Genomic DNA, 26,924 nt, shown 5'->3' with positions numbered 1-26,924 from the left:
CGAGGCAGGGCCTGGGGAGGGGCATCCTAAAGGGGCCTTCCTCCTCTCTGTCCCAAATCCCGGGGTTATCCCTTCCCCCGGGGAGCCCAGACAGGCAAGGCAGTCACGACATGGAGATGCTCTGTAGCTCCTGTCGCCCGGGGGGCTGTCCAGAGCAGGCCCAGACCTCAAGGCGAGGCTCCCCAGAGAGCCCACCAGGTAAGAAAGCTGGCCCACATTGCGCTTCTGGTGGGCAGGACATGTCTTTGCCTCCCCAGGAGCCCTTCCACCATGGACCTAGTGGTCTTGCTGGGCCCTGCAGCCACTTGCTGGTTCTTGCCGGCCCCCTTTCTCCATCTATCCAAGGCACATCCCTGAGCTGACAGGGTGCTCAGAGACCTTCCCCTGTTACGTCCCTGGTGTCCCGAGGTACCTGCTGCCCTCTCGGGACAGGGGTCTACTCTTGTCGAGCTAGTTAAGGCCCTGGGCCTTGAGATGGCCTGCGAGGACTTCAGCCACCTTTGAGTAGAGCTGCGGTGTCCCCCGCTCCTGGCCTCAGCCTTCCCTGCTCCTTTCACTGTGCTGGCCAGAGGGGAGAAGGGGAACACCACTTGAGCAGATCAGTGGGGCCCTGGCTGCAGCTGCCCCGGCCGCAGGCCTGGCTCCTGTGCCTCTGAGCCTGGGTCCAGATTTCCCATGTCTCTGCCTTTTGTCCTGGAGCTGAGCTGAGCATGTCAGGGGCCGGCGGTGGCGGCATTGTGGGCCTCCGGCTGGGGCCGCCAGCCGTAAGATGGCTGCCAAGGTCTAAAATGGCTGCCAGCAGCGCCCGGAGCAGCGCCCGGAGGCGCGTGGCAGGGGCCTCGCTCGCACCGGATCCTCGCTCCTTCTTGTTCCTTTACACAGAGCTAATAGTAATAACAGCAATAACATTTTGGGGCTGTGTCCTGATTTAGAAGGATTTCCTGTCTGTCGCGCTCTCCTGGAGCCCCATTTGTCTCTGCCTCAGTCGCTGGCCCACCTCCATCTCTTTGTCGGGTTCCCTCTCGGCTGTCCCTGGGCTGGGTACACGCGTGTGCATCCACACATGCGTGTGCACAGGCACATGGCTTACCATCTCCACTTGGCCTTTTGCAGTGGGTTGGGACCGCTCCCATGGGGTGAACTCTGAGGCTTCCTTCTTTTTCCCCTGACTCTACTGATCTATCTCTGGAGGGCTTGTTGGGGACCGAGTTGTCCCTAGGATGGGTGGGGTTCATAGCAGAGAGACCCCTGGGCAGCAGAGTGGGGACCATGTGCCCCTCGCTGACCTCTGCACATGTGTTGTGAGGCTGTGCCCTTCCCAAGCCATGATTTAGAGCAGCCACAGGACTGGGGTCTGAGGAGGCCCTGGGGCGGGCTGCCTGCTCCGTAGACCCCTTGGCTGCCATTCCCGGACCGGCTGGGGCTCAAATCAGACCCAGAAACCCAGCAATGGGCCAAGGTGAGAGAGTGAGGTACTGTCAAGAAAGTTCACATTCATACCGTGCTATGGCACAGAGAGGTTGCCCTCTCAGGGAACACGGGTGGGCTTCCTCCAGAGCAGAGAGTGCCACTAACAAAGAGATGGCTCAGGGTGGGAACCTCTTTTGCCAAACATATCACCAGGGCTGAGCGAAAGGGGAGGTATGGAAGGATACACCCCAAACCAGAGGTGGTGAAGTGTATCCTTCCATATTAAAAGCACTTGTTAGCACTTTCTGTATTAAAAAGAACTACTTTTTCTTGACTCGCTACAATAGGATTTATTTTTTGGAATTAAAAAATCAAAGTTAAGTGGGGATGGGGTGGAGGGGGAGTGGGGCCTGAAACAGTCACCCTTTTTCACCCGTTACATTAAGGCAGGTAGCCTGGAGTGTGCCAGTGCTTTCAGCCCCAGACGTGGTGGGGCCCTCATGCTGCAAGCAGGGGTACCACCCGGGTGGGCTGCATCCTGTCATCCAGCCCCAGCACCTAGCTCTGTTCCTTGCCTCCTGAGTGACTGATGGGGTCCCTCACCCCAACCCTAGGGGTGATGTCACCTTTTGGGAACCTCCTTTCTGGTGGGGGCCAGCAGGTTGAATCAGGGTGGTGGCGAGACCCAGGAGGCAGGAATGCTCTTTAAAGTTGGGCAAAGCCCTGGCCAATACCAAGGCAAGGTTTTCAGATGCCACCCCCATGTGGTCCCCCTGTGAGCAGCTGATTCTTCACCAAATGCCTGGCTTCCTCCTGCCCCACAACCTGCCTGGCCCCCCTCCACCACCCTCTCGCCAGCTGTCATGCCCAGGCAGGCATTCTGGAGGTCCCCGTTGCGCCCCTGGCACACAAAGCTTTGAGGACCAGGGGGACGGGGGTGGGGGGCTTTCCCAAGCTCAGCAAAATATTCACACACACAGTCCACCCTGCCCCCAGTCCTCTGTGAGCTCCCACTGCACAATGAGCCCTTGTCTCGGGGCTCCCTCTGAGCAGCTGTGGCACCGGGGCATGAGACAGCCCAGACAGGCTGGCACAGAGCGGGCGACAGCGTCAGGGCACACCTCCCCCTCTGGGTTGCCAGGCACTGCCTGTGAGCATAAAGGTGAGGTGGGGGAGGCGCAGGCAGACAGGAATGGCTTCAATTAACCAAGTTAGGGAAGGGGATGCTCCTCTGGGAGCTGGAGCTGGGTGGGGGATGGGGGGACCCTTGGGTCTGTCCCCACTGTGGAGAGGGAGAGTCTCTGACTTCTCTCTTGGGACCCCTCCTTGCTCCTGACTCTTGGCTGGTGCTTCTTGCCTGAGGGTGGCTTTGCCCTTAAGGGCACAGTGGACAATGTCTCGGGACAGTTTGGGTTGTCACAACTGGGGTGCTACTGTCATCTAGTGGGTGGAGGCCAGGGATGCTGCTCAGATACCCTACGGTGTACAGGCTGTTCCCCACCACAGAGAGCAATCCAGCCCAAATGTCATCAGTGCTGAGGCTGAGAAACCTGCACTGAGCCTATCTTTCCTCCCCGCTTTGGGTCTCCCTGAGCCTCCCGGGGCTGGTTTAGGGAGAGAGTGGGGTGAAGGTTTCTGTGGCTGGGGTGGGCCCTCCCTGCTCTTGCACCAGGCTGGAGGGGCCAATGCTTGGCTGGTGCTTATGGGGAACTTTGCTCCTGACACATCCTCCCCTTTGTGTCTCCTGCAGAATCCGGACAATCAGATAGTTCAAACCAGCAAGGAGATGCGGACATCAAACCACTGCCCAACGGTCAGTGCCCCCGACCTGCCCAGCTGCCCTTGTCCTTCATGCCCCTCCACTTCCTTCCCCTACCCTGGCTGCCCTGGCCACCCTCACTTCTTCCCCTTCATTCAGCTGTCCCTTGACTGAGCTTAGCCTGCTGTCCTGAGGGGATGGGGGCACACCTAGAGCATCTCAGTGTAGACCTGAAGGTCAGCCCGGAGCTGGAAACAGGACTTGGGAGGGACAGTCAACAGTGGGGAAGATCTTTGGAAATAGCCAGGCAGCCCCCTTCTGGCCTTGTCTTGACTCACTCATCCTTTCCCCTCTTCAGGGCACTTAAGTTTCCAGGACTGTTTTGTGACTTCCGGGGTCTGGAATGTGACGGAGCTGGTGAGAGTATCACAGAGTAAGTGAGTCCTTCCTTCCAGGCCAGGGATGGGGATTGCAAATGAGGACGTGGGACCTCATGGGATGTCCTCCTAATGGGGTCTTAGGGCAGCTGGATGGGGACAGATGCTTTCTGGGACACTCTCGGCCCTACTGGTGCTGGGCTGGGTACAGTAGAGTCTTCCAGAGAGGCCTGTCTCCAGTCTCCATTGCTTTGAAGGAAAAGAAAAAGTCACAACCAAAGGCTCTTCTCCTGTGACCCCCTAGCTGGGAGGAGGTTCCTCAGCAGCCCAGATGGCCCTCTTTCTCCCATCTCCTGGCCCCACTTTGGGCTTCTGGGAAGCCGTTCATGACAACAAAACAGACCCCATCAGGCCTCCCCGCATCTCCAAACCTCATCACCCTCTCATTCTTCCTAGCTCCTGTTGCAACAGCATCAGGGCCCAACTTCTCGCTGGCGGACCTGGAGAGTCCCAGCTACTACAACATCAACCAGGTGACCCTGGGGCGGCGGTCCATCACCTCCCCTCCTTCCACCAGGTGAGCCCAGTGGCCCTGCCTTTCCATCTTCTCTCCACTTCCCCCAGGGCCAGGGCCCTCCCAGTGGCTATAGTCAGCTGTGTCACCGAGGCTGGGGTGCTTCAGAATGTCACCTCTCATTGAGGGCACTGGCTCTAACACTTTAGAGTCCACCATGTGCAGTCACCCCCTGAGCTCCTGCTTTGTGCTGTCATGAAGCACCCAGCCCTGGGGACACAAACTCGCACAAGACATAGCTCTGCCTGGAAGTGGGAGTCCGAGAAGGTCTCTGTCTCGGGAAGGTCACATTTGAGCCGAGACACAGAGGAGGTTGGGAGGTGTGGGGAAAATGTTCCAGAGAAGAGGGTAGCCTCTATCCCAGTTCAGCCCACATAGGCTGGTGGGACCACCCCACAGAGGGCTTTGGAGGCCAGAAGAAGGCATTTAGACTTCATCCCTGGGTAGTGGGGACACCGAGGGGTTTTAAGCAGGGGATGCTGAGGGTGTGTGTTCCAGAAAGCTCTCTCCAGCAGCAGTGTGTGTGGGCACGACTGATAGCCAGTTAGGAGGCCATTGGAAAGGCTGGAGTGGGGGAGGGTCTGGAGGGTGGGGTGGCATGGAGAGGGAGGGAGCTGCTTTCGAGGCAGGGATGCGGGTTCTGGCCAGGGCAAGTTGTGCTGGGCATGGTCCACCCTGCTTTTTTTTTTTTTTTAAACATGGGTGTTTATATTAATTGTGAGATTTTTGGCATTCATTTTGATTTTTTAAAAATATGGGACTAGGCCAGGCACAGTGGCTCGCGCCTGTAATCCCAGCACTTTGGGAGGCCGAATTGGGTGGATCACAAGGTCAGGAGATCGAGGCCATCCTGGCTAACACGGTGAAACCCCATCTCTACTAAAAAATACAAAAAATTAGCTGGGCATGGTGGCGGGCACCCGTAGTCCCAGCTACTGGGGAGGCTGAGGCAGGAGAATGTTGTGAACCCAGGAGGCGGAGCTTGCAGTGAGCTTGCAGAGATCACGCCACTGTGCTCCACTCTGGGCGACAGAGCGAGACTGCATCTCAAAAAAAAAAAAAAAGGGACTAAAATATTATTTATATTGATAACTGAGTTTATGGCATTTTTGTCCCTGCGAGTACCTCATTCACCTCACCCTAGCCCTGGGGGCTGCTGGGAAATCATAGGTGGGATACAGGAGGAAGCTGAGGGTTTTGCCGACTTCTCTGATGTGGGCAGCTTGGAGGACCGTGGCATCACAGATCGGGAAGGGGCTTGAGGAAGAGGAGCAGGTTGGAGCTGATGGCTTGAGAGGCCCTAGGGCTGATCTTAGGGTTGGGCAAGCAGTGAGTGCCGAGAAATGCTGCTGTCAGCCGGCACCACTTCCCACCCAGAGGGCCATCCATGCGCAGTTCTTTTTTTTTTTTTTTTTTTTGAGACGGAGTCTTGCTCTGTCGCCCGGGCTGGAGTGTGCAGTGGCTGGATCTCAGCTCACTGCAAGCTCCGCCTCCCGGGTTTACGCCATTCTCCTGCCTCAGCCTCCCGAGTAACTGGGACTACAGGCGCCTGCCACCTACCTCGCCCGGCTAGTTTTTTGTATTTTTAGTAGAGACGGGGTTTCACCGTGTTAGCCAGGATGGTCTCGATCTCCTGACCTTGTGATCCGCCCGTCTCAGCCTCCCAAAGTGCTGGGATTACAGGCTTGAGCCACCGCGCCCGGCTTCATGCGCAGTTCTTTAGCCCGGACAATTGGTCACTCCCTGGAGCCTCGGCCCATCCTTGGCCCATCTGACCCTGTCTTCCTTCCCCAGCACCACCAAGCGCCCCAAGTCCATCGATGACAGTGAGATGGAGAGCCCAGTCGACGACGTGTTCTATCCCGGGACAGGCCGTTCCCCAGCAGCTGGCAGCAGCCAGTCTAGCGGGTGGCCCAACGATGTGGATGCAGGTATGGGTGCGGGGGATCCTGAGCAGAGCAAGGGAAGCCCAGAGCCTTTTTGTCCCCCTCTGAGTTTACCTGGTGAGCCTCCCACCAGTTGTCCCCCTGTCGGGGGACATTGCCCATCTGTTTTCTTGCCTCCTGATCTTCCAGGGAGGGCAGAGCAGGCTGAAGGAAGGGAGTGGAGGCGTGGAGGGATGCTGTCAGAGTCAGCAGTAGAGCCTGTGGTATGGCGGTGGGAAGCAGAGGGACTGCTAAGCCTCTGGTACCCCACAGTGGGATGGCCACAGCCCCTCCTGCTGTTTCTCTAGAGAGGTTGCCCCACCCTGTGGCCTCATGGTTTAAAGCAGTTTAACATCCTGGGCACTCATGACATCTGGGGGCTCATCATTCTGTGTAGGGGGATTGTTCTGTGCGTGGCAGGATGTTTAGCAGCATCCCTGGCCTCCACCTACAAGATGCCAGCAACAAAACCACCCCCAGTTTGGATGACCAAAAACGCCTGCAGGCATTGTCAGACGTCCCCTCGTGGGACAGAATCCTTCCAGGATGAGAACCACTGGTCTCAAGGGCCCAGCTTTACAGAGAGAGGCTCAGAGTCTAGTGAAAAATGAGCAGGGTCCTTTTGAGGCCAGGCAGAGAAGCTAGCGAAGGGGAGAGAGTACAGAAGAAGCCAGCTCAGACCTTCCCAGTCCCCTCTAGGGCTCCTCTTCCTGTTGAACCCACCCCCCTTCACCTCTGTTCTTGACTGAGGGTGCAGACAGACCTGGAGAGGACTCTGGAAGACAGCATGTAACACGTGCGTGTGTGTGTGCATGTGCATGAGCACACGTGTGTGAGGAGGCTGGCTGCTGGAGCCCCCCGCTGATGTGCCAGTGGTACAGCCTGTGTTTATCCTCACTGTGGGTGTGACAGGGCCTGGGAGTGCAGACTCACGCGTGTGGGTTGTGCACAGGGCATGTCTGCTCTGGACAGGCCTGGGCCCTGAGCATCATTCTTCTCCTCCAGAAGATGAGGGTCTGACCTGATAGTACTTTGTGTGATGGTTTCCAGATATGCCCCTACTGGGAAGGGCCAAGTGGGCAGGCAGAGGCTGGGGTGCAGTGGGATGGGGCTGGGAGGCACTCCTGCTTTTCTGCTGCCCCAGAACAAATGCAAGTTCCGGCAGCTTCTCCTCCTCCTGGGAGGAGAAAATGTGGGCTTGCCTCCAGGCCTCAAGCTGAGGGAATAGGCTGGAGACCCTCTAGACGGCCAGCAGAGGCTGGCCTCTGTGAGAAAGCTTCCTTGTGTGACTCTGGGGTCCCTCCCAGGGTCTCCTCGTGGCAGGCAGGGACTTGGGCCAGCATGGGCCACATGCTTCCCTAGGGGAGCCTTGAGAGGCGGAGAGAGGAGTTGAGAAGGCCCGGGAGACTCTTGGGCTACATCCTGGGTCCCTGGCCAGGGCTTCAGTAGGTGATCCCTTCTGCAAGGACTGCCCCTGGGGTGCATAGAGAGCTGTGTCTGCAGCTGGCTCCTGCGGCAAGGGCTCCTGGGCTCCTCTGCCCAGACCTAGTTCCTGAGGAGCCCCCCTCTTCCTGGCTCCTGCTCTCTCCTTGGCTGTTTGCTTTTGTGCCTGCCATTTCTGCATTTCTGCTCCTTCTGGCAGTCCTGCCACGCACCGCCCCCCAACATCCTTCTGCAGCACCCCCAGCTCCCTTTCCCCCTCACCCCGCTGTGTGTTGTTTCCCTGGGCTGCGACAAATCGCCAATTAAGCAGCCCAGCTGCAGGACAGGGAACAGCTGGGGAGGCACTGTGCGGCCGTGGGGACAGCTGTGCACAGCTGGTAGGATGCTCCCCCCTCCCCACCGTGCCAGCTATCAGGTGGCACACAGCTGCCGCCAGATAACACCTCTGCTGGCTGCTGGGAGTTCGCCCTCCGCTCCCCCCCCCCGCCGTCCCTTCCCTGTGCAGTTAAGATGGCTCTTTATTTCTCTGTTCTGCAGCCCCTCCACCCCTCACCCAGACTGACTCAATTTGTCCCCCAAGGATGGTAGCTCTAGAGATCTGCCCCAACTCTACCTTATCCCCCCCAACCTGGGCACAACCTTAAAGCTCAGCCCAAGATGGAAGAACCTGGCCCCCCGGGGACCCTGCTTTGTCATTTGGATGCTGTGGCCACTGGGCAGAGATGAATTTCTAAAGACAGACTTCAAACAAGGTGTTCTCTGTGCCCTTGTTTCATGCTGAATGCCACCCACACCTCTGGCACCAGAAGCAGGGCAGAGCCCTGAAATTACCCATCTTGTGGTAGCTGAGTTTCTGGGTCCCCTGGCTGGGGGAGTCCTCTCCCCTCTGGCTCTGCCTCCACAGTCCGGCTAGGCCTGAGCAGCCCGAGGACTCTCCAGGTCCTCTGGCCCCTGTCCCTGCTGTCTCGTTGGGCATTGTGTCCCTCCTGAGGGCTCATGGCTGTGTGTTCCCTTCCCTAAACGGGGCCCTGGCTTCTTCCCACCAGAATCTCCCATGGCCCAGGGCACCATGGCATAGACCTCAGCCTGTCTCTCCCAAACTTACCCCTTCCCAGCTCTCAAGCTGGCACCCTGGGGTTCCTCCTGCACTCCTTTCCCGATGTCGGTCCTGCATCCCACCCTTTCACTTCATTACCTGCTTGTCAGGGCACAGGCTGGGCCCTTGCTCACCCCCTGCCTGGCACACACCACCCCACATTACTCAGGGGCCTCGTTTTCCACTCTGGTCAGAAGCACCCCTTGGCTGGCCTACACACAGGGCCTCGGAACCAGGCCCAGAACAAGGCCTGGGACTGGGCAAGGAGCAGCAGGAGGGAGCAGTAGAGGAAGGGGCGGTGGGGAGGGGCTGAGGAAAGAAGGAGCGAGCTGCTGGCTTCCCGCCTTCCCTGCGCCCACCCCAGCCCAGCTAAATCTGCCCTGTGTTGCTGCTTCCTCCCCCCAGGCCCGGCTTCTCTAAAGAAGTCAGGAAAGCTGGACTTCTGCAGTGCCCTCTCCTCTCAGGGCAGCTCCCCGCGCATGGCTTTCACCCACCACCCGCTGCCTGTGCTTGCTGGAGTCAGACCAGGTGAGAAATGGGGGGCCCCGGAGGGGGGCAGTTGGGGAGGTGACTGAGTGTCTAGGGGCAGCTGGCCAGGTGAAGGGGCCAGGGCTGACTCCGAGTGACAGCCCCAAGCTCTCCAAGTAGGATGTGGTCCGGCAGCACCATGTGGTGGGCATGGGAACCGGCCCCTACTTCACGTAGCACTCCATGGAGGACCAGGCTGGGCCCCTGGGCTGTCCACCTGGCTCCTGAGCAACCTCCCATTTCTTCTCATTCCTCGCGTGCGTGGGTGCTACGTACAACACAAGCCTGTCCCAAGGCCTCTCCATCTCTGGCCCAGTTCTCCTTTTGTCCTGCCAGCTATGGGCGGGAAGTCATAGCCTTCTCCCCTGCCCTCCTGCTGGCTTCTCTCTCCTAGCTCCTGGCTGAGCCCGGGCTCTGGTTGTTTCCCAGCATGAGCCCCCGGTTGGTGTGGGGCCTGGATGGAGAAGAGTACTTCTAAGGAGCCCAGGCTCCTGCGGCAAGTAGCTCCCTTGTCTGGGCCTCCCTGCCACTTTCTAGAAAGGAAGGGCTGGGTCTAGGGAACAGGTGGTACCTGGGCTGCTCTCCAGGAAAAGGAACTGCCCACTGCCATGGGTCTGCAGTCTGACTTCAGTGTCCCAGCTGAGAAGGTGCTCAGGATGAGAACACCTAGGTCGCCCTGAGGAGATAGGATCAGGCAGGAGGCTGTGGGAGCTGAGACCTCAGCCCTGTCACTCCTTCACTTTCTTCTTCCCTCTCTGGGCACCCACCTGGCAGCAAGAGGCCTGGACTTTTTCTGGACATGGCCCTGTGTCTGCCTGCCATCTCCTGGGCTTGTATGTAGGACACAGAAAACGAGGAGGTTTACCTCCTGGCTTCCTCCTTGGGGCCTCCTGGCTGGGAGCCCAGAGGCAACCGGTGCTGGGGCAGGGTGTGGTGGCCGCAAGGTGGGGGCGGGGAGCCCAGGCCCTCTGCACAGGCAGCAGGAGGGCGCAGGCCTGGCTCCTCCGGCTCCAACTCAGCTTTTATGAACTCCAAAGAGAAGCCAAGTTTCCTCAACCCCCTAATGAAACCGAGAGCAAGAGCGAGCTGATTGGAAACAGACGGGAGGGGGAAGAGCTGGGGCCTGGTCTGGGTTGGCAATTGCGCATGCAAGAACGCGTATGTGAGGACACGTGTGTGAGAGTGATGGGGCTGAGCACATGAGAACACCGCCTAGGTGGCGGTGGCTGGGTGCACACCAGCTCGCACTCAGGAGATGTGTGTGCGTATGTCAGATGGCCATCCTGAGCAGACGCTGGCTTTGTCTTCATCCAGAGCCCCAGGGAACCCTCTGCCTCCTCTTATCCACCACTCAGTCTCCCACCCAGGGCCTGAATTAGGCAGGACTAGTGAGGCACTCACCTTAGGTGCAGAGTGTCAGCAAGTATCAACTCAGTCATCAAGATAAATAATATTTTAATGGGATATGTTTTTAAAATCCAAACTTTGCAAACTTTGCAGAAAAAAGGGTATGATGAGCACATCAGTGTTTTTTTTGTTGTTGTTTTTGTTCTGTTTTGTTTTGTTTAAGACAGTTTCCTGCTCTATTACTCAGGCTGAATGCAGTGGTACGATTATAGCTCACTGAAGCCTTGAACTCCCAGACTCAAGTGATCCCTCCTGTATGCCACCCTGCCTGGCTAATTTTTAAATGTTTGTTGTAGAGACAGGGTCTTGTTATATTTCTCAGGCTGACCTCCAACTCCTGCATCAAGTGATCCTCCCACCTTGGCCTCCCAAAGCACTGGGATTACAAGTATGAGCCACAGCACTCAGCCATGTCTTTGTTTAAAATGGTTTAAAATGTTGAGGCTGGGCACAGTGGCTTATGCTTGTAATCCCTATGCTTTGGGAGGCCAAGGCAGGAAGACTGCTTGAGGCCAGGAGTTCGAGGCTACAGTGAGCTGTGATCACGCCACTGCACTCCAGCCTGGATGACAGGGCAAGATCCCGTTTCTATTTGAAAAATCTTGGCTGGGTGAGGTGGCTCACCCCTATAATCCCAGCACTTTGGGAGGCTGAGGTGGGCGGATCATGAGGTCAAGAGATCGAGACCATCCTGGCTAACACGGTGAAACCTCATCTCTACTAAAAATACAAAAAATTAGCAGGGCATAGTGGCAGGTGCCTGTAGTCCCAGCTACTCGGGAGGCTGAGGCAGGAGAATGGCATGAACTTGGGAGGTGGAGCTTGCAGTGAGCCGAGACCACGCCACTGCCCTCCAGCCTGGATGACAAAGCGAGACTCCGTCTCAAAAAAAAAAAAAAAAAAAAAAATTTAGACTGAGCACAGTGGCTCATGCCTGTAATCCCAGCACGTTGGTAGGCCAAGGCAGGTGAATCACTTGAGCCCAGGAGTTTGAGATTAGCCAGGGCAATATGGCAAAATCTCATCTCTAGAAAAAAAAAAATGCAAAAATCTGCCAGCCATGGTGGCATGCACCTGTAGTGCTGGTTACTTGGGGGGCTGAGGTGGGAGGATTGCATGAGCCCGGGAGGATCGCTTGCAGTGATCTGTGTTTGTGCCACTGTACTCCAGTCTGGATGACAGAGTGAGACCCTGTCTCAAATAATAATAATAATAATACTTTTTTAAAAAGCCAAATAAAATAAAGACAAGACCCTACCCTGCCTCATCTGCCTCATCCTAATCTCCCAGCACTCGTTGTGATCAAACTTTATTTACAAAAACAAATGACTGGCCTTTGGACCCTAGTTTGCCCATTTTATTATTTATTTATTTATATTGCATTGAAACATCATGGATTCTGATGACTGACTTTTTTTGTGCTGCCTTAACTTTGGTGCCTGTGGCGGCTGCCTCACCTGCTCAGGATCCTCAGGACCCTCAGCCCTCTGACCTGCAGCTCCCCTCCTCTCCTATCCCTCCCACTGGCTGCCTCCTTGGCCCTGACGCCCTTTTTTCCCTGCCCACGTGCATGCAGGGAGCCCCCGGGCCACAGCGTCAGCCCTGCACTTCCCCTCCACGTCCATCATCCAGCAGTCGAGCCCGTATTTCACGCACCCGACCATCCGCTACCACCACCACCACGGGCAGGACTCACTGAAGGAGTTTGTGCAGTTTGTGTGCTCGGATGGCTCGGGCCAGGCCACCGGACAGGTGAGTCCAGAGGGCCCCAGGAGCCCAGCTACAGCCTCATCTCCACATCTATCTGTCTGTCTCAGGGCTCACAGGGAGAGGGCCCAAAAGCCAGGAGCCCGCCTGGGGCTGGAGCAGCAGGGAGCCAGTAGTACCAAACGCCTCGATTTTCTGGGTCTGGGGGCGGGGGTCTCTGTATTATGCCAGGGCCTGTCTATCATGGTCCAGAGAGGTGGGGGCAGCATCTGGGCCCCTTTGCTCAGGCTCCTTGCCCTTCCCATGGTCCTTGCCCCCTCAGCAGGAGTGAACTCTTGATCCAGCTCAGATCTGGGCTCCGACCTCCCAGCGCTCCTCTTAAACCTCAGAACTGCAATGATTTGCTAGATTCCAGACCAGGGTTTCCCCAGTATCAGCACTGTTGACATTTGGGGCTGTTTTTTCACTATTGTGTGAGACCATCCTGTGCACTGTAGGATGTTGAGCAATATCCCTGGCTCCACCTGCCAGATGCCAGGAACACCTCCTTCTCCCCAGTCTTGATAATAAAAAAAAAAGTCTCCAGATTTCAGTGTGCCCAGGAGGGCAAGACTATCCCTAGTGAGGAGCACTGTGTCAAGGGAAAACCCCGATCCACATAGCTGCTACGGAGACCACACTGTTGGCAAGACTTTTAACAAAGGTTTCCCAGGACTGTCCTGGTTCTAGAGTGAAACCCTGCTGCTCCTCAGCCCTGGGAGACACACTGGCTCCCCCCGGAGCCCTTCTCTGTCACTGAGGAGCAGAAACTCACGGTTGCTCAGCGAAAGAATGATCCCAGGAGGTGGTGGGCCAGAGATGACCCTTCAGTGGGACCGTGGTCCCTGGTTGGAATGTGGAGGTTTCTAGACCTCTGGGAAAAGTCCAGAGCCTCAGCAGCATGCTGTAATAGGAGAAGCTCCAGCTCCTCTGTAGCCTGCCCTCCCAGCCTAGAAGCCTGCTGTGAGAGGTCAGGCAGGGAGGATGCTCAAAGGGCTGTGGTGGGGAAAGGCATCCCGGAAGTCCACACCAGTGGCTGCCTGCTGCCACCAGCCCCATGCTGCCTTGGTGTGCTCTGGCAGAGTGAGCATTTGCTAAGTGCCGGTGTATTGATTTGCGGCGGGGCTGTGGCTCCGCCTTCTCGCTCTGTCCGTAGGGAAGCCAGTCCTCTTCCCTCCCTCCTGTTCCCCTCCTGCTGCTTTCCTCCTCGTCTTCCTTCCCCCTTTGCCCTTCGAGGATTTCTCTTGGCTGACTCTGCAGCTCCTTAGTGTATTGGTAGCTTCGCCCACCTCTCTGGACAAGCTCTGTCCACTTTTAGAGTCATGGAGGGAAGAGCAGACCTGACCTCTGACAGCTGCTGTGCTTGCATCAGAGATACCAGCAGAGTTCAAGGGGAGCTACCAGCCTATGCCCAGCCCCCAAGGGGCCTGGGGTCTGGGATATGTGGCAGAGAGGCCTGGAACATTACCTTACCTGCTTTCTCAACTACCGAGGCAGCCAGGATTTGGAGTCAAATTGAGGCTGGCCTAGAGACCAGGTTAGGCCAAGTAGCCAAACCTAACCACAGAACCCTTGAGAAAGTGGGTCATTTAGTCCCCTGGCCATTCTGAGCCTCTGGTCCTGAGGGCTGGGTCCTGAGCCTTTCCCTTGACTTGACTGTTCAAGATTGAGGACTCTGATATAAAGCCATAGTTTTTAAAAAAGACAGAGGACTCATTTTGCCTAGAAGTTTCTCTTCCTGAGGCAGGCACTTGCCAAACACTGCAGACAGGAACTGCAAACAGGCACCTTGATTAAGCAAGGAGTGTGGCCCAGCTGGGGAGCAACCTCTGAGTTTCCTTGTGTGGCCTGTCCTACTGAAAAGAGGGAGACGGGGCTCAGCGAGGAGCCTGCTTGATGGGGCCCACCCCTGGCTTCTGGGAGGAGGCTAGAGACAGTACTGTGCTACACAAAAGACTGATGCATAGCTGCAGAGAGCCAGAGGGCCCGGCTTCCAGTGGGCAGGGAGTGGCAGTGCCCAGCTGTGCTTGCACTACAGCCACTGTTAAGCAGTGCTTCTCAGACTTGGCATGTGCGAGAGTCAACTAGAGCCCTGGCTAATGCACAGATGTCTGTGTCTCACTCCCAGAGCAACTGATTCAGCAGGTCTGGGGTGGGGACTGAGAATTATCATTTTTCCCAACTTCATAGGTGATGCTGATGCTGTTTCTAACCTCCTTGAGAATCAGAAGTCACAGATCAGTTTTGCAGGAAAATGTCTGCATAGAATTTTAGGCTGGGCGTGGTGGCTCACACCTGTAATCCTAGCACTTTGGGAGGGTGAGGCAGGCAGATGATTGCCTGAGCTCAGGAGTTCGAGACCAGTCTGGGCAACGTGGTAAAACCCCTCTCTACTAAAATACAAAAAATTAGCCGGATGTGACAGCGTGTGCCCGTAGTCCCAGCTACTTGGGAGGCTGAGGCAGGAGAATCGCTTGAACCCGGGAGGCGGAGATTGCAGTGAGCCAAGATTACGCCATTGCACTCCAACCTGGGCGACAGTAAGACTCCATCTCTCAAAAAAAAAAAAAAAAAAAAAAAGTGAGGAGCTATACCAGCTTCCAGGCTCCTCCTAGCTTCTAACTCATGAGGTTTTAAGGCACTACACGGTCACAAGACCTTGAGGTTTTTAAAACCTCAACCGTACCCCAATTAGAGCTGAGACATGCCAGCCTGGTTGGAATTTACATCTAGAAACTGAATATTGTAAATCAGCAGGTTTCAATGTCTGGCCATATCAGGCAGGGATTAGCATCATCGGGTGGGATTAACAATTTAGATACTCCTGGGGGAGACAGGCTCTGAAGCTGAAGGAAGGCAGAGGCTGCCTTGGGGTTGCTTGGAAGGCCTCTGTGTCCCAGCCCCCGGGGAGCCTGAGCTCAGGACACCTGGAGAGGAGGAGTGAGGCTGTGATCAGACCATCTCATTCCTTCCTTCTAGGCAGGCGTGGAGATGAGGGGAGGCGTCGCATCACCTTTCTCTGCAGAGCTGCAAACCTCCGCGCTCTGACCTGCACTGTTACCTGGAACTGAGGGTCCCTTTCCAAAACAATACCTGCACAAAAGTTATCCAGCCCAGGACACATATAGGGACCAGCAGCCACTGTTTGCTTTTGTCAGGGCCAGTGAGAGTTGTCACCCTTGGAGTGGGCAGGAATGGGTCAAAGGAACCATTTAGAGGGACAATATGTCAGACCTAGATGCTGGTCATAGTGGTAAAAAAAACAATGGGCAGAGAAGCCAGAGTTCAGAAGGGTGCGCTGCATAGGCCAGCCTGGGCTTCTGCGACTTTAAAATGCAACAGGAAGGACAAGTCGATCCCACGTGCTTTGTGGTACTTGGGTGCTGCATGCTTCTGCCGACTCGTTGGGGAGCTGGCAGGGATTGAGGGGGTGGCCTGTTTTGAAGGTTCTAGTGAGATCAAGAATGTCCTAGAGGAACAGGGCAGAGAAAGATAGGTTGTGATTCAGGGGATCTGGCTGGTCCCCACAGAGGGGACAGGGTTCTTTGAGCAGGCCTCGAAGGGTGTGGGAAATAGTTTTTCATACAGAGAGCTCCACAGCAAGCCAGCGTGCAGTCCTGCCTGCTCGGCCTGTGTTCTGGAAACCCCGGTTAGTTTGGAATGGGAAGTGCAGAGGGGTGGCAGGGGGTGGACCGATAGAGGCATCCCCCATGGGGGCCTTGAATGCCCAACTGAGGAGACTGGACTTCATGTTGGGTGTAGCTGGGGCCGTGGAAGGTTCCAGAAGATTGGAGAAACCTGAGCTGATGTGGATTTTGGGGAGAGGATTGATGAGTCTGCTGTAAAGAATTCTAGCATCCCTGGAGTCAGACAGACATGGCTGTGAATTCCAGGTCTGGCCAGTTGCAGCTGGGTGACTTAGGATAAACCATTTAATGGCCCAGAGCCTCAGTTTCCTCAGTTGTGAAATAGGGAGAATAGAGCGTCCTTTGTGTCAAGGCTTTCCAGGGCGGGTCTATTAATGCTTGGACTGATGGTCCTTTGTTGTGGGGGCTGTCCTGTGCACCGCAGGATGTCGAGTAGCATCCTGGCCTCTACCCAGCCCCTCCAGCCTCTTTGTTGTGACAACTGAAAGTGTCTCCACACATTGCCAGTGTCTCCTTGAGGGGGACAGAATTACCCCTGGGTGAGAATGGATGCTTTCTGGGGTGGGTCGGGAGTTACACAACAGAACTAACACACCTGGTCCAGGGCTGGACATTGAGGGTCCTGAGCTGATAACCACAGTTTCAGCACAGGGGAGCTCCACATACCAGCTCATTGTCATCGTCCAGCTGAAATCAGTGAGGACAGAAGGAGGCACTGGCTGGAGACATCAAGGGGATGGGTTCCTCGGGGCTTGCTCACCGATAGGAGGAGGAGTACACAGGATCCTCTCTGGGTCTCGCATCTGGGTGCCCAGAAGGGCGGAACTCTATCCCACAGGAGAGTTGCCAGTTTAGGATGAAAAGCACAGGCCAGGCCTTCCTGAGCCCACGCCTCAGTGGTCATCAGGGTCCTGTTCAGAGCAGCGGGAGGTATGTGCCCAAACCTCCAGGGAGGTCTCTCCAGGGAACCTGCCTGGGAGAGGCAGGGGCACCTCTGTCTGTCCTTTGGTACCTATGTGTCCTGAAGCCAGAAGGCCAACCCACGCAAGGCCATGCACGGGGCCTGGAGGGGAAAATCCAGTTAGAAGCAAATGAGGGCATAAAGGACAAGGAATGCATCCTGGCGGCCGAGCATCCATGGTGTCTGAGGGCGTCCTCCAGGGAAGTCCTCCTGAAGAACCTCACAGGCAGTAGAGCTGGCAGCGACGGATTTTCTTCCCTGGCCATTCTTGAGAGAACAGGTCAGCGCCCTACCACCCACAGGCAGTGAGGACCCAGGCTGCTGGAGCCGAGGACGAGCTCCCCAACTTCTGGTGGCCTCCTGAGGACATGTTATGGGGTGGGTGCTGGCAGGACTGCCGTCCTTGGTTGGGTGAACTGGCTCAGCCCGACAGCCCTCAGAGGGAGGCAGGCATGTGCTTTGGGAAACCGGGGGAGCAGGGTGAGCGCGCTCATCTTTCCTGCTGTAGGAGATGGTCTTCAGGAGTGTGAGAGTTCTAGGTGCAGCTGCACGTATTTGCTAGGTGGCATATTTTGGTACCTAAAACATTTTCCCTAAGAAGTAAAAAACCACCCGTCGAACACCCCCCCCCCCCCCCCCCCACCTCAAAAGAGGACCCAAAAAAAAAAAAAAAAAAAAAAGAGAAACACCTGAGAGACCAAATAGAGGCCTTACACCCTCACCCATCCCGTGCCCTGGAGGAGAGGACCCAATTCTGGATCTTCCACCGGGAGCGCCCGCTCTCAGGAGCGAGCTGGCGCGGCCGCGCAGGGGAGCGTGTGTCTGTGTGTGATGTGCCTTCATGCGTCACTCTATTTATGTTGTTCGCAGCCCAACGGTAGCGGCCAGGGCAAAGTCCCGGGGTCATTTTTGCTACCGCCGCCGCCTCCAGTGGCCAGACCTGTGCCCCTTCCTATGCCTGATTCCAAATCCACCAGCACTGCCCCAGACGGCGCCGCCTTGACTCCTCCATCACCTTGTAAGTGGACGATGAAACCGAAACCACAACGCCCAGCGTCCCCGGCCCGTCCAAACAGTCTCCACTGCAAAAAGAAAAGCCTTCCCCCTCCCCACCACCAAAGCCCCTCAACCCAGAGCACCATGGACAAGAGCAGAGCCGAGCCCCCCAACCACAGCCTCCCTCCCGGGCCTCAGTTGCACCAGCCAGCACCCCACGAGCCCCCTGCCCGCTGCTCCCAGCCGGGGCCCCTGGCCCAGGCCCCTCTGGGGGGCGGGAGGGAGAGCACAGCGGGGGTGCACAGGCCAGGGGTGCTGGCGGGGGTGGGAGGGGGCGGGGAGGCACAGCCATGCCATCTTCATGCCTGATTGCTGTTTTTTTTTTTTGTTTTTTGTTTTTGTTTTTTAATTTTTTTGTTGTTTCGTTGTTCCCCCCACACCAAGAAAATCAAATGTAACCACAAGGCGACGCCACCACCATCCCCTTTTTGCCTTGCCCCTCACCTCCATCCCTGGGCCCTTGGGCCTCAAAGACGCAGCAGGCCAGCCCCTGACCCCTTCCCCCTCAGTCTCACATTTGGTTTCTCGTTGTTCCTCTTTTTTTTTCCCCCCTCCCATCCCTCTGCCCTCCCTTCTCCTCAATTCCTTTCCCAGGTTAGATGTTCCAAGGACGAGGGAGGGCTGTGGGCTTTGGCTTACTTCATCTCTCTCTCTGTCTCTCTTTCTTTTCTTTTCTTTTTTTTTCCTCTTAAACCAATGACAAATTTTGTCAAAGGGAAAAGAAGAAAAATCAGTCGAGAGGTCCCAGGTAGACCCGGCGTGAAGGACAGAGGATGGGGCGGGTGCTGTCTGTGGGCCAGGGTGGGCAGCTCTGGGGGTGGGCAGGCCACAGGCCAGGGCAGTTCGGTGGCGGCGGGAGGGGTGGCCCATCTCACACTGCTCTCCGCTCGCTCTGTCTCTCCTCCTTTCTCGTGGTTTGAGTTCTTTTCCCCTCTCCATCCTCTTCATGCCATCTTCCCATCTGCATCCGCCATAAGACATGAAGTCACAGTCATTGGAGGTGGGCAGGGTGGGGGATGGGAGCTGGGCTACAGGGTTTGGGGGCCACTTCTGGAGAGAGGTGGGCAGAATCTGGTGAGCATGGAGTCCCTGGGTGTGTCTGGTGCAGGGCAGCGGTGGGCCTCCCAGGTAACCTGTGATATTCCTTGCCTCCTCTGGGGGCATCTTCCCTTCTAGGGGTACAGGGCTTGTTCCCTCTGGCAGAGCTCCATCTGGAAACCTGAGAGGAACTCAGGGCTGTTGGGATCATTTTGTCCTTGGGCCCCAGGATGGCTGCCCCCAGGCACCTGAGCCCTGGGGCTCTGCCAGGCTCTCCAGCCTCCTCCTCCTCTATTGCGTTGGTCCTGGAACCACAGACCTGTTGGACCTGGTGCATCAGTCAGAGGAGGAGAATGCCATGGGCCTGAGCCTTGCTACCCCTGGGCCCAAGCCAGGCAGCCAGCTCCTAGGCCCCTCTCTGACCCTGCCCTACCTGGCTCAGCCCTCCATTGGGCACCCTTTGGGTTCCCCAAGCCTGCCTGCCTGGTCCTTGGGCCTGCCCAGGGTGGTAAGAGGTGTAGCATCTAGCTAGGCCACCCAGGTTGGAGAGGTAGCCTGGCTGGGAAGGCCTTCCCGAAGCAGGGTGGGGCCGGGCTGCCAAAGCCTCCCCTCTCCCCTGGCCACCTCTCTTCAGTACCTGAGAGGGGCCAGTGGGAAAGCAGGGGTATCCACTGAGGGTACTTGCGGACCAGGACTATCCCCAGCCCTGCCCAGTGCCTCACTAGCAGGTGGAACTAGGTCCAAGAGACATTTGTCTCAGCCCCCAGGGCCTCTCCCTCATCCCAGCTGTGAAAAAGGATGCCTGGCTGAGACTGGCTTTGGAGTGGGGGTGTGTCGGGGGTGTAGTGTGTGTTCCTGGTCAGTGAGAAGATGACAGTATCCCTCTGTAGTCGGGGGGTAGGCTCGGAGCCTGGCCTCCAGCTTGGATGCCCCTCTGGCCCATCCTTCCCACTGCCAGCCTAAACCTGGGCAGCATGGTCTAACTCAGTCTCTCCCTCTCTCAGCAGCCCCGAGGGGCAGTGCCCAGGTGGGCCCCAAGGCCTGACAGGGTCTCTCCCTCTCTCCCCTGCTCCCCACAGCATTCGCAACGACAGGCGCCTCCTCTGCCAACCGGTTTGTCAGCATCGGACCCCGGGACGGCAACTTTCTGAACATCCCACAGCAGTCTCAGGTAGGAGACCCTGCCCACCACCTGGATGCAGGGACCAGGAGAGCAGGCAGGGTTGCAGAGCATCTTGGTGTTAGGGAAGAGCCTGGAGTCCTTGGGGCTAACGGAGAGAGAGGTCTGAGGCGGGGCTGGAGGGCCCAGGCTTTTGCACGCCCAGCTGAGCCTGTCTCCCCAGGCAGCCCCCAGGCTCCCTGGCTAATCAGCTAATTGGATAATTAGCTCTGACAGCCCTGGCCCTGGGGAAGGCGGCCAAGGACCCAAGTCTAGAGACCCTCTGGGCCAGGCCTGGTGGAAGCAAAGATGGAAGCCTGAGGCCCATCCAGAGGAGAATAGAGTCTGCCTCACTGCTTTCACCCGCCCCGGCTGGAAGCCCTGGCCCCTACCCCTTCCCTTTCCCCTGGCTTTGGGTGGGCTGGGTGACGGGTGGAGGAGGGACAGAGGGCCTGGTGGGCTGTGTGCCCAGAGACTGGCACTGAGGGCAGGGCAGGGCAGGCCACTGCCCTAGAGGCTCCTCACCCAAGTCCTCAGGAGTCCTGTTAGGGAGAAGACCAGCATGCTGGAGACCCCATCCTTGCTCCTATCTCCTGCTGACACCACCCCTAGTTCTCACAAGGAGACAGATCCCTGTCACAAGCAAGAGATAAGACAACTCTTAGCCCTCCAGGTGGAGACCCTAGAGGCCAGTGCCCACAGAGCCCAGTGCCCTTGGGGGCACAGGGAAGACCCATCTCAGGAGGAGGGCAGAGGCAGCTTTAGGGGCCCTGAGGCTTTTACAGCCCAGGGTTTTGAAAAAGAACATGCAAATATCTTTCTTTTGCACATTTTACAAAAACACCTCCTTGGAGGTGTCCTCAGCCCTGGGAAATCCACCTCTGTCAAGAGCCCCTGGGGCCACCTCTCGTCTCCTGCTCTGCCTCTCTCTGCTCTGGGGCCTGAGTCCAGAGAAAGTTGGTGGATGGAAGTTTTGTGTGTGGTTTGAGATTTTTTTTTTTTTTTTTTTTTTTTCCTTTCCTTCCCCCAAAAAAAAAAAAAAAAAAAGCCAAAAAACTTTGTCAAACTTCAAACTTCAGAGCTCCCTAGTGGCAAGGAGGGGAGGGGAAGAGAACTTCAACCCCCTCCAGCTTCCCACCCCCTTTCCCCAGAGTCACGTCTGACCCGTCTGGTTTCCAGGAGCAACCAGACATGATGTAACACCCAGATGAACTTGAACTTGGGGGTGTTGAGAAGAAAAACAATGGCTCCGAGCAGGGGCTGGAGCCAGCCCCCTCTGCTCTGTGCCAGGGAGGCCGAGAGAGCCCTGCTGGCAGAGGCGGGAGGGGGTGCCAGAGGAAGGGACAGCAGGCGGGCCTCCCCTCCTGGCTCTGGGCTGGCACCAGGCTGCAGGGCTCCATTGCTCCCTCCCTCCTGCCGCCTGCCTGGGCTGCTCGCAGCTCTGCGGTCGGTTGTGCGCTCCGCTCCGGGGGACCACTGCCACGAGCCTCCCTGCTAACCCTGTTTCCACTGCCTCCTTTCTTTGCTCACTTTGCTTGGACGTTGGGGGCCAAGTCAGAGTTTGAGGCAAGTTTGGGAAAGTTTGTCTCCCCCGATGTTCCCTGTGTCTTGGGCTCCAGGAGGTAGGAGGAAGGAGTCCCAGCGGGGATCCAGGGCCCCTGAGCAGGCAGGTGTGTCTGGGAGTGGTGGGGGGAGCTGGAGCTGACCGGACAAGCGGAGCTGGAGCCCTTGGGCCTGGGGGCAGGCAGGCGGCTGCAACGGGTGCAGGGGGTACAACCGGGGGTGGTTTCCACAGTAACCAGTGACTTTAGCTGATCTCTGGAGCACCAGATGGAGAGAGAACAATAGAATGAGGGAAGAAAAGAGAATTTTAGCAATTTTGTCATTCCCTGGGCAGCGCTTTTTACTTAGTTTTAATCAATTTTGGAACTGGCTCAGGAAGTAGGGAGGGGTGAGCAGAGAAAGCCACTCTGTGCTTGGCAGCAGATCCTCCATTCCTGGGACCTTTGGGGAGGTGCCGGGGAGCCCCCTTGGGGCAGCCTTTGTCCCTAACTCCAGACCTGGAACCAGAGTCTTCCCTCCCTGAGGAGGACCCCCCAGTCTGAGCATTGGCAATTGTCCTCAACTGTACAGCTCAGGAAACCCCAAAGGGGCCAGTGTGGGGCCCTGGCATGGTCTGCCAGGGGCAGATAGGGCAGGTGGGGCCCTCCCTGTCCTATTGTCCACAAGCCTCATTTGCCTGGTGAGGAGAGGGGTGGGCTCACCACCATAGCCAGCCTCCCCCTCAACCTCGGAGCAATGGCACAGGGTTCCTCTATAGTCTCCCTTTGGGAAGGGGGTCCCAGGGAACAGGCCCAAGCCTGTGGCGGGTGGGGGTCACCCAGCCCAGGCGGTTCCCACCCCCGGGCCTGGGCCAGAAGCCCAGGAGCTGGCTGCGGGCCGGTTCTCCCCCATCCACTCTGGGGATGCCTCAGACCTGGGTTTCCGCCTTAGCCTCACCAGGCTCCAGTGAGCCTCTGTTTGGCCTGTAGTCAATTGACCGGTTGGACTTGGGGCAGGTGCTTGAGGAGCCCCGCCGAGAGAGGGCAGGTCTCTTGTGTGTACTGTCCAGCACATGCAGGAAGTTTAGCATTTCTGCCCACCCAGCAGTGCCTGGTCATTGTGGCAATCCCAAACCCCACACTTCCAGATGCTCTTGATCTGCACTGTCCATTGTGGTAGCCACGGGCCACGTGTGGCTGTTTACATTTAAATTAACTTATTAAGTAAAGAAAAATTTGGTTCCTCAGTTACAGTCGCCGCATTTCAAGTGCTTAGAAACCACTTGTGGCTAGTGGCTACTGCAATGGAAATGAGAACATTTCCATTGTCACAGAAAGTGCTAGATGATCTCCAAGGCCCTTTCTGAAACCCAGTGTCCCTATCCTCAGTCCCAAACCAGAGCCTGAGAGCAGGTCTGGCCTGCAGGCAGAATGTGTGACCAAAGCAATGTTTTAAGTATTGGAAATTTTCGCACGAAATTCTGTCTGGGCTTCTGGTTTCTTTTGAAAAGTCGGCAGATGAGCTGCCCTGACCTAGGCAGGGCACAGGCATTCCGGCCACCACAGAACCTGCTTCCTCGTGCTCGCAGCACAGGCAGCAGTTAGGAGCACAGCCTGCGCTGCCCCTTACATTTGAACCCTGGCTCTGTTGCCCGAGGGCTGTGTGGCCTCAGGCAGGTCACCCACCCACTCTGTGCCTGGCTTCCCTGTGGGATCAGGGCAGGGGTGGAGTGAACCAGGACCTGGTACGTGCTCTGTAGTTGGCTCTGCCTGGCCTCTGCAGACCAGAGTCTGTGACAGCCTGGAAGAGGCTCCAAGATGCATTTTCAGGGACCCTCATTTTGGCCCAAGGGTACTACCAGGTGCACCCAGGCCCAGTAGACCACAGTAGACCCTGACCCACCACTTGGCCAGGAGGTGGGGCTGGAGCCTTGCATGGAGGGCATAGCCAAGCAGCTCAGTCCCTTGGGGTCTGCCCTGGGTGTGCTCTGAGCTGAGCCACCAGACACAGGCAGACAAGGCCCTGTCTGTGAGAAGGCAGCACCCCCTGCTGGCATTGTGAAGGAAGCGACGCTCACCCCAGGGAGCCTCAGGTCCTTCCTCAGTGTCTAGTGTCCTGAGGGTAGAAGATCAAGCACCGTGGGCTACGTGGCCCCTCCCCTAGGCCTGGCGCTACTAGGGACTGAAGCCATGTGGTTCCTCTGCCCCCAGCTTTTCAGCCTGTGGGACCTTGGCTGGGGTATATAGATGGGAATTTCTGCTTTTAATCCAGAGAGACAGAAAGAAAACTCAGCAAGAAGCTGGGCCACCCCCACCCCATTCCTAAAACCCCTCTGGGTACAAAAGCCCCAGCCTGGCATCTTCCCCATCCTCCAGGACCCACACAAAAACCTAAACAATTGGAAACATGGCCAGATCTCAGGCCTGTGCCAGCGCCAGCCATGGGGGTCCCGCCCGCTGGGCACAGTGCCCACGGGAAGGCCAGCTGGACTCTAGCACTAGGGGCAGAGTCTCTGAGGGGGCAGGGTTCTCGCAGGAGGGAGGGAGAGAATGGGGATGCCCTTTCTTCTCCACCGGAACGAGGTGGGTGGTGGCTGCCCGGCACCCTGGCTCTTTGGGAGATGGGACCTGCCACAGCTGTTCTCAGTATCGCCTCTTTTTCATCCTGTTTCAGTCCTGGTTCCTCTGATAAGATCGACAAAAGAAACAACAAAATGAAAAGAAGAGGTTCCTCGAAAGGGGGGAGAAGAAATTTTGAGACATGGAAAAATCCCCCAGCCCAGCCCAGCCCCACCGAAAAGCAAAAATTACACGTCGTCAGCCACTCAGCCCTTCTCTCCTCCAGCCCGGGGACCCCTGTGGGCCCCAGAAGCAGCCCAGTTCTCGGAGAGCCCTTGGAAGGGGTCTCGGTGGAGCTGTGCACCAGCAGCCAAGCAGAAAGAAACACGCGACATGGACTCTGTCAAGTAGAGGACAGAAAGCAAGAAAGGATGCAGAACTGCCTTCCTCCCCACCACCCCACCCCGGCCTTCTGGGGAAGGAACAAAGTCCCCAAACAAAGCAACCAGCACAGTTCTGAAGGGGCCTGGCCTCCACCCTCACCCCTTCCTAGGGGAACCCCACCCTCCACATGGTCGGAGCTGTCCTAGGGAGCCTGGAGGACCAGCTTGTAAAGATGATGGGGTTTAGATCCCTCAGGCTCTGCCCTCCAGACTCCGCCCTTCCCTTCCTCCCTCCCTCCCTCCCTCCCTCCCTCCCTCCCTCCCTGCCAAGGCTCCAGCTTCTTCCCCCAGCTGTTCCGGACCAGGAGGGGGAGAGCAGCCTCCACTTACCCCACCCCACCCTCGGGCTAAAAGCCTCCAGGCGGGCAGGGGGTGACCCCTGGAGCTAGTTGCGTGTCCCAGAATGGAGGGTGTTCTGTCACCCCACCCTGAGCCGCAAGAGCAGTTCCTGGGGCCCTGGACCCCTCTGTACAGTCCATAGGAGAAAGTCGGAATGCTCTCGACGGCCTCGTCCTAGCCTGGGACAGGCCCCCTCTCCCCTCTCTCTGCAGGCCAGGAGGGCCTCCTTCCTGCCACGAGGGAGGGGAGTCGGGCCCCAGGTCGCCCCCGCCCCCAGCCCTGCATGCAGGTGCCCTTGCTCCGCCCCATCAGTCCCTGCCCCTGCCCCTCACGCAGACTGCCCTGCTGGGGCCGGGCCGGAGGGTGGAGCAGAAAGGGGACCCCGGAGCCAAGCGAGGAGGACCAGGCAGCCGCCGCTGCCGCCGCTAAGTCACCACCTGCGCTTAGGTAGGCGTCCTGCTCGCCGACTTTCAGTTCCTTGGGAGGGTGTTGGGTGTCGTCCTTTTCAAAAGTGTTTTGGAGCTTTCTGTGCCCCCCACTTTCCCCCTGCCCCCGCCCCGTGGCCACTTTTCTCTGGATTTTAGCTGTAATGTCTTTAATCTTTATTTAGGGGTGGGGCATTCATTGTTTGGGTCTTTTGCTGTTGGAATGGGAACTCCTCCATTTGAGCAACTTGGGAACAATTTGGCAACACACCACAGGAAGTAGCTCTCCCCCCCCAGCCCCCTCCTCCCTCAAGGAGGGTTGGGGGGCCTGTCCAGAGGGTCTTCAGAAGCCCCCCTGGGAGGGAGGGGAGGATGAGCATGCCCAGCTCCCCTCCAGGGTGTGACTTGGCCCCTCTGGCTTGTCTTTCTGTGCCTTACTCCCTCCTCCTGCGTCTCCCGTCCCTGGCCCCTTCTCGAGTCCTTGTGCCTCTCTCTCTTTCTCTCTTTCTTCATTGTATGAAAACACAAAGCACAGGTCAGGATCCTCTGAAAGAAAATCCAACATTGCACCACGTAGGGGTGGGTTATGGGCTGTATTTATTGTGAATCTAGTTTGTGAGGCTGTGGCCCTGAGCATGCGGAGGGAGGGAAGAGAGGAGGGAGTGTCTGGGGAGGGGAGGAGGTCAGCGACCTGGGGCCGAAGGGGCAGGCAGGTGGTGCCTGCTACCCAGCTGGAAGCCACCAGGTGGCTGAGCCCAGGGGCGGCTTTTGTTGGAAGTTGAGTGAAGCCCTCCCCCTGTCCTCAGCGTGCAGCCCTAGAGGACCCCAGGGCTGAGGGGCAGTGGATCCTGCGGGAGTCTCCCGGGGCATGGGGAGTAAGGCCCCGGGGGTGGGGGGCCGGGTGGGCCGGGCGTGACGCGCGGTCAAAGTGCAATGATTTTTCAGTTCGGTTGGCTAAACAGGGTCAGAGCTGAGAGCGAAGCAGAAGGGGCTCCCTGTCCGGCCGCACGTGCCCTTTCCTTCGACGGCAGTCGGGCCTCGGGCGGGCGCTGTGTGACTGGGAGCCAGGGTCTGCGGGGCGCCTGCCCGGGCGAGGTCGGAAGCTGCAGGCCAGCTGGGCCCGGGCCGGAGCGTGCCCGGCGGGGCTGCCCGGGCGGGCAGGGGGTGGGGGCTGCTCCTTTCCCAAGTGTTGTTGTGAGGGGCAATGAGGGCAACAGGAGATGTGGGGACGTGTTAGGAGAGAAAAAAAAAAAAAACAAAAATATATATGGGGGAAATGAACTTTTTTTTTTTTTTCATTGAACCAAGTGCAATGCATCAGAGAGTTTTCCTATCTTTGTATGTTAAGAGATTAAGAAAAAAAAAATTCTATTTTTGTTGTAATGTCCTCGCGGCTCTGGGGACGCTAAAAGAACCGGGCCTGCCCCGCCCTGTGCGGGGATAACGAAAGCTGAGTGTTTTTCCCTTTTTTTTCGTTCGTTTTTAGTTTTT

General features: G+C 57.3%; 1 protein-coding gene across 4 annotated transcripts; it reads left to right on the top strand.

Annotated features, from left to right (window-relative positions):
• Nucleotides 1–26,689, top strand: NFIX (nuclear factor I X). Of its 4 annotated transcripts, XM_023188659.3 has the most exons (10): nucleotides 2–198; nucleotides 3,161–3,223; nucleotides 3,528–3,602; nucleotides 4,003–4,123; nucleotides 5,915–6,051; nucleotides 8,990–9,112; nucleotides 12,096–12,271; nucleotides 17,744–17,891; nucleotides 20,047–20,138; nucleotides 24,342–26,689. In XM_023188659.3, exons 1-10 carry the CDS (start codon nucleotides 111–113, stop codon nucleotides 24,354–24,356), a joined length of 1,038 nt encoding a protein of 345 aa, XP_023044427.1. In that variant the 5' UTR covers nucleotides 2–110; the 3' UTR covers nucleotides 24,357–26,689. The 4 variants fall into 4 exon arrangements, with proteins under 4 accessions (XP_023044430.1, XP_023044427.1, XP_023044429.1 ...); XM_023188662.3 differs by lacking the exon at nucleotides 8,990–9,112 and having other exon boundaries at nucleotides 1–198; XM_023188661.3 differs by lacking the exon at nucleotides 17,744–17,891 and having other exon boundaries at nucleotides 3–198; nucleotides 19,975–20,138.
• Nucleotides 26,690–26,924: the final 235 nt, after the last annotated feature.

The sequence above is a fragment of the Piliocolobus tephrosceles genome, chromosome 21, assembly GCF_002776525.5.
Source record: "Piliocolobus tephrosceles isolate RC106 chromosome 21, ASM277652v3, whole genome shotgun sequence".
In the NCBI taxonomy this organism is placed as follows: Eukaryota; Metazoa; Chordata; class Mammalia; order Primates; family Cercopithecidae; genus Piliocolobus; species Piliocolobus tephrosceles.
The sequence above is the reverse complement of the archived record's forward strand: the minus strand, read 5'-3'. Positions and strand labels throughout refer to the sequence as shown.